Raw genomic sequence first — 6,269 nt, 5'->3', positions numbered from 1 at the left:
ACAATACAGTGGGACACACGGATCATCCTTCAGTTTTACTCCTGCATTTAAACGTTAAACCTTCCAGTAGGTGTCTCAAAATTTACTAGGCTATTCCACTATAAGACTATCTAAGCCCATCTACAGGGCGGCAGGTCGGCTATCAGTTAAGACCATTGGGCCAGTAACCGAAAGGTTGCGGTTTAAAAAATATGTCAATATGCCCTTGAGCAAGGCACTTAAAGGAACAATTGGGGTTAAGTCTCTCTGGATAAGAGCAACTGCTAAATGACTAAAATGTCAAATGTAAATTTATGAGGCAACGAAGTAGAGCGCAGAGAGGGCTCCCGTATGTGGGCGAGCAGAGCTGGCAGGGTGCCTCCTCTAAGCTTCAATAATGGATGCAGAGTATGGCTGTCTCCTCAGGGCCTGGACCGAACTGATGATGCTAACACGCTAACGCTACATGAAGGGCTGCATCTCAATAGTGTCTGGTGACTTCCTCTCCCAATCTCCTTTCCTTCATAGTGGTCCTTCTGTAGCTCAGTTGGTAGAGCATGGCGCTTGTAACGCCAGGGTAGTGGGTTCGATTCCCGGGACCACCCATACGTAGAATGTATGCACACATGACTGTAAGTCGCTTTGGATAAAAGCGTCTGCTAAATGGCATATATTTATTTATATTTATCTGCATTGATATGAAGCCACAGGAGAGCTGAAACCAATAGGACAGATGAGTGATGACTGGTACCTGTCCACTTCTTTTAGACTACTGCAGCTGAACAAGAGGAGAGGAGATAATTAAAGGAGGACACTGGACTATTGAGACATAGCCTGGTGTGGAGAGGACACTGGACTATTGAGACGTAGCCTGGTGTGGAGAGGACACTGGACTATTGAGACGTAGCCTGGTGTGGAGAGGACACTGGACTATTGAGACGCAGCCTGCTGTGGGAGGAGAGGACACTGGACTATTGAGACGTAGCCTGGAGTGGAGTGGAGGAGAGGATACTGGACTATTGAGACGCAGCCTGGAGTGGAGTGGAGGAGAGGACACTGGACTATTGAGACGCAGCCTGGAGTGGAGGAGAGGACACTGGACTATTGAGACGCAGCCTGGAGTGGAGGAGATGACACTGGACTATTGAGATGTAGCCTGGTGTGGAGAGGACACTGGACTATTGAGACGCAGCCTGGAGTGGAGGAGAGGACACTGGACTATTGAGACGTAGCCTGGAGTGGAGGAGAGGACACTGGACTATTGAGACGTAGCCTGCTGTGGAGGAGAGGACACTGGACTATTGAGACGTAGCCTGGAGTGGAGGAGAGGACACTGGACTATTGAGACGCAGCCTGCTGTGGAGGAGAGGACACTGGACTATTGAGACGTAGCCTGGAGTGGAGTGGAGGAGAGGACACTGGACTATTGAGACGCAGCCTGCTGTGGAGGAGAGGACACTGGACTATTGAGACGTAGCCTGGAGTGGAGTGGAGGAGAGGACACTGGACTATTGAGACGTAGCCTGGAGTGGAGGAGAGGACACTGGACTATTGAGACGTAGCCTGGAGTGGAGGAGAGGACACTGGACTATTGAGACGCAGCCTGCTGTGGAGGAGAGGACACTGGACTATTGAGACGTAGCCTGGAGTGGAGGAGAGGACACTGGATTATTGAGACGTAGCCTGGAGTGGAGTGGAGGAGAGGACACTGGACTATTGAGACGCAGCCTGGTGTGGAGGAGAGGACACTGGACTATTGAGACGTAGCCTGGAGTGGAGGAGAGGAGAGGACACTGGACTATTGAGACGTAGCCTGGAGTGGAGGAGAGGACACTGGACTATTGAGACGTAGCCTGGAGTGGAGGAGAGGAGAGGACACTGGACTATTGAGATGTAGCCTGGAGTGGAGGAGAGGACACTGGACTATTGAGACGTAGCCTGGAGTGGAGGAGAGGACACTGGACTATTGAGACGTAGCCTGGAGTGGAGGAGAGGACACTGGACTATTGACACGTAGCCTGGAGTGGAGGAGAGGATACTGGACTATTGAGACGTAGCCTGGTGTGGAGGGGAGGACACTGGACTATTGAGACGCAGCCTGGTGTGGAGGAGAGGACACTGGACTATTGAGACGTAGCCTGGAGTGGAGGAGAGGACACTGGACTATTGAGACGTAGCCTGGAGTGGAGGAGAGGACACTGGACTATTGAGACGTAGCCTGGAGTGGAGGAGAGGATACTGGACTATTGAGACATAGCCTGGTGTGGAGGGGAGGACACTGGACTATTGAGACGCAGCCTGGTGTGGAGGAGAGGACACTGGACTATTGAGACGTAGCCTGGAGTGGAGGAGAGAACACTGGACTATTGAGACGTAGCCTGGAGTGGAGGAGAGGACACTGGACTATTGAGACATAGCCTGGTGTGGAGGGGAGGACACTGGACTATTGAGACGTAGCCTGGAGTGGAGGAGAGGACACTGGACTATTGAGACGTAGCCTGGAGTGGAGGAGAGGACACTGGACTATTGAGACGCAGCCTGGAGTGGAGGAGAGGACACTGGACTATTGAGACGCAGCCTGGAGTGGAGGAGAGGACACTGGACTATTGAGACGTAGCCTGGAGTGGAGGAGAGGACACTGGACTATTGAGACGTAGCCTGGAGTGGAGGAGAGGACACTGGACTATTGAGACGCAGCCTGGAGTGGAGGAGAGGACACTGGACTATTGAGACGTAGCCTGGAGTGGAGGAGAGGACACTGGACTATTGAGACGCAGCCTGGAGTGGAGGAGAGGAGCCCCTCAGGCTTAGCTTGAGGAGAGGTAACATGGAAAGAACTATAGCTTCAGGACTAACATACTGCTCTCTCCAGCTCCTTGTAGCTGGGTAGTTGGGTTAAGCAGGCGGTGTAGTTAAGCATGAGCACGGAACCCTGGTGAATTAGTTAAGGCTTTCTAGGAAGCTTTTCCCGAACCAACCACACCGCTATCGACTGACAGACATGATCTGCATCCGAAATGGCACCCTATTCCCTATATATAGTGGACTAAAACAATGTAGTGAAAAGGGTGTCCAGACAAGTAGACGCACACTGGTACAGACACACACACTGGTACAGACACGCACACACACTGGTAGAGACACATACACTGGTACAGACACGCACACTGTTACACGCACACTGGTACAGACACGCACACACACTGGTAGAGACACGCACACTGGTACAGACACGCACGCACACTGGTACAGACACGCACGCACACTGGTACAGACACGCACGCACACTGGTACAGACACGCACGCACACTGGTACAGACACGCACGCACACTGGTACAGACACGCACGCACACTGGTACAGACACGCACACACACTGGTACAGACACGCACACACACTGGTACAGACACGCACACACACTGGTACAGACACACACACTGGTACAGACACACACACTGGTACAGACACACACACTGGTACAGACACAGATGTGGTGAGCATCAGAGAGAACCCTGGTCTTACCTTCTGGAGATTCCTCCTGGACGTATGTTCCTGTCAGGTACCTGTGAACCAGCGCAGACTTCCCACTGGCCAGGTTACCCACAATGCCCTGGGGGAGGAAGAAGAACGGGGAAGTGAGGCTGTTTCCTGGTTTTGCGTATCTTCTACTTTGGCTGGTAATAATAATCAGAATGGTTGTGCTGCAGTGGATAAAGCTCAGAAGATCTTCAGAGGAAGACTGCCTCAGATGCACACATGAATATAGAGAATATGGAATATAGAGGAAGACTGCCTCAGATGCACACATGAATATAGAGAATATGGAATATAGAGGAAGACTGCCTCAGATGCACACATGAATATAGAGAATATGGAATATAGAGGAAGACTGCCTCAGATGCACACATGAATATAGAGTAAGACTGCCTCAGATGCACACATGAATATAGAGAATATGGAATATAGAGGAAGACTGCCTCAGATGCACACATGAATATAGAGTAAGACTGCCTCAGATGCACACATGAATATAGAGAATATGGAATATAGAGGAAGACTGCCTCAGATGCACACATGAATATAGAGTAAGACTGCCTCAGATGCACACATGAATATAGAGAATATGGAATATAGAGGAAGACTGCCTCAGATGCACACATGAATATAGAGGAAGACTGCCTCAGATGCACACATGAATATAGAGAATATGGAATATAGAGGAAGACTGCCTCAGATGCACACATGAATATAGAGAATATGGAATATAGAGGAAGACTGCCTCAGATGCACACATGAATATAGAGAATATGGAATATAGAGGAAGACTGCCTCAGATGCACACATGAATATAGAGGAAGACTGCCTCAGATGCACACATGAATATAGAGAATATGGAATATAGAGGAAGACTGCCTCAGATGCACACATGAATATAGAGAATATGGAATATAGAGGAAGACTGCCTCAGATGCACACATGAATATAGAGAATATGGAATATAGAGGAAGATGCTGAATATAGAGAATATGGAATATAGAGGAAGACTGCCTCAGATGCACACATGAATATAGAGGAAGACTGCCTCAGATGCACACATGAATATAGAGAATATGGAATATAGAGGAAGACTGCCTCAGATGCACACATGAATATAGAGAATATGGAATATAGAGGAAGACTGCCTCAGATGCACACATGAATATAGAGGAAGACTGCCTCAGATGCACACATGAATATAGAGGAAGACTGCCTCAGATGCACACATGAATATAGAGAATATGGAATATAGAGGAAGGCAATTCTATTCTGTTTCAAGTTTTGACCTCATTCCTGGTCTGTGTACATGTACATCCAGGACAAGACTCACTGGAGCGTTTGTATCCAATTTCAGACTCACCACTTTGAGTTCTGGTACCGATCGGCTCAGGGTCCACTCCTGGCTGTTCACAAAGGCGTCTGCAACAAAAAGAGAGAAGCCTGTCAATCAACGATACACACACGACCCAGATAACATCAGAGGTCTGACAAGCTGTAATGCATGTCCTCCAGACGTCACGGCAACAAGGGTTCCAATCTGTTCCTGCTCAGTAGTCACCCACTAACAGGGAGGAAAGAGACAGACAAACGAGAAGAAAGGGAGAGGATGAGGAGACGAGTAGGAGAGACTTCGGGGAGGATAGGAGCGTATCATGAAAGATGAAAGCTGAGTGACAGCTAGGATAGCTGCATCCTCTCAGAGATACTTCCTGTCTGGTCTGAATGGATGTCTTCAGTAGAGCATATCAGCTGTACATACACACGGAACAGTAAGTCAACAAGACCGATGATACACTACACTGAACAACTACTATACCAGCTATACCCCGAATCCTGCCCATAGTAGGTGTGTGTGGTATTGGCTAACGTGCTACTGGCTAGGTGTAATATCTCCCTGGCCATGAGGCTACTGGCTAGGTGGAATATCTCCCTGACCGTGAGGCTACTGGCTAGGTGCAATATCTCCCTGGCCGTGAGGCTACTGGCTAGGTGTAATATCTCCCTGGCCGTGAGGCTACTGGCTAGGTGTAATATCTCCCAGGCCGTGAGGCTACTGGCTAGGTGTAATATCTCCCAGGCCGTGAGGCTACTGGCTAGGTGTAATATCTCACTGGCCGTGAGGCTACTGGCTAGGTGTAATATCTCCCTGGCCGTGAGGCTACTGGATAGGTGTAATATCTCCCTGGCCGTGAGGCTACTGGATAGGTGTAATATCTCCCTGGCCGTGAGGCTACTGGCTAGGTGTAATATCTCCCTGAGTGTGAGGCTACTGGCTAGGTGTAATATCTCCCTGGCCGTGAGGCTACTGGCTAGGTGTAATATCTCCCTGGCCGTGAGGCTACTGGCTAGGTGTAATATCTCCCTGAGTGTGAGGCTACTGGCTAGGTGTAATATCTCCCTGGCCGTGAGGCTACTGGCTAGGTGTAATATCTCCCTGGCCGTGAGGCTACTGGCTAGGTGTAATATCTCCCTGGCGGTGAGGCTACTGGCTAGGTGTAATATCTCCCTGGCCGGGAGGCTACTGGCTAGGTGTAATATCTCCCTGGCGGTGAGGCTACTTGCTAGGTGTAATATCTCCCTGGCCGTGAGGCTACTGGCTAGGTGTAATATCTCCCTGGCCGTGAGGCTACTGGCTAGGTGTAATATCTCCCTGGCCGTGAGGCTACTGGCTAGGTGTAATATCTCCCTGGCCGTGAGGCTACTGGCTAGGTGTGATATCTCCATGGCTGTGAGGCCCATGAGCCTGACTGGGC

General features: G+C 49.9%; 1 protein-coding gene across 1 annotated transcript in view; it reads right to left on the bottom strand.

Moving 5' to 3' along the window:
• Positions 1-997: 997 nt before the first annotated feature.
• Positions 998-6,269, bottom strand: part of LOC127918190 (uncharacterized) — a 53,101-nt gene continuing 47,829 nt past the window's right edge. The window contains exons 3-4 of the mRNA XM_052501455.1: positions 4,877-4,935; positions 998-3,589 (exon numbers count right to left, since the gene is read on the bottom strand). Coding sequence (XP_052357415.1) covers positions 4,924-4,935 — 12 coding nt within the window. The 3' untranslated portion in view covers positions 998-3,589; positions 4,877-4,923. The remainder of the gene's footprint in view (positions 3,590-4,876; positions 4,936-6,269) is intronic.

Source organism: Oncorhynchus keta, unplaced genomic scaffold (genome assembly GCF_023373465.1).
Source record: "Oncorhynchus keta strain PuntledgeMale-10-30-2019 unplaced genomic scaffold, Oket_V2 Un_contig_13672_pilon_pilon, whole genome shotgun sequence".
NCBI lineage: Eukaryota > Metazoa > Chordata > Actinopteri > Salmoniformes > Salmonidae > Oncorhynchus > Oncorhynchus keta.
The sequence above is the reverse complement of the archived record's forward strand: the minus strand, read 5'-3'. Positions and strand labels throughout refer to the sequence as shown.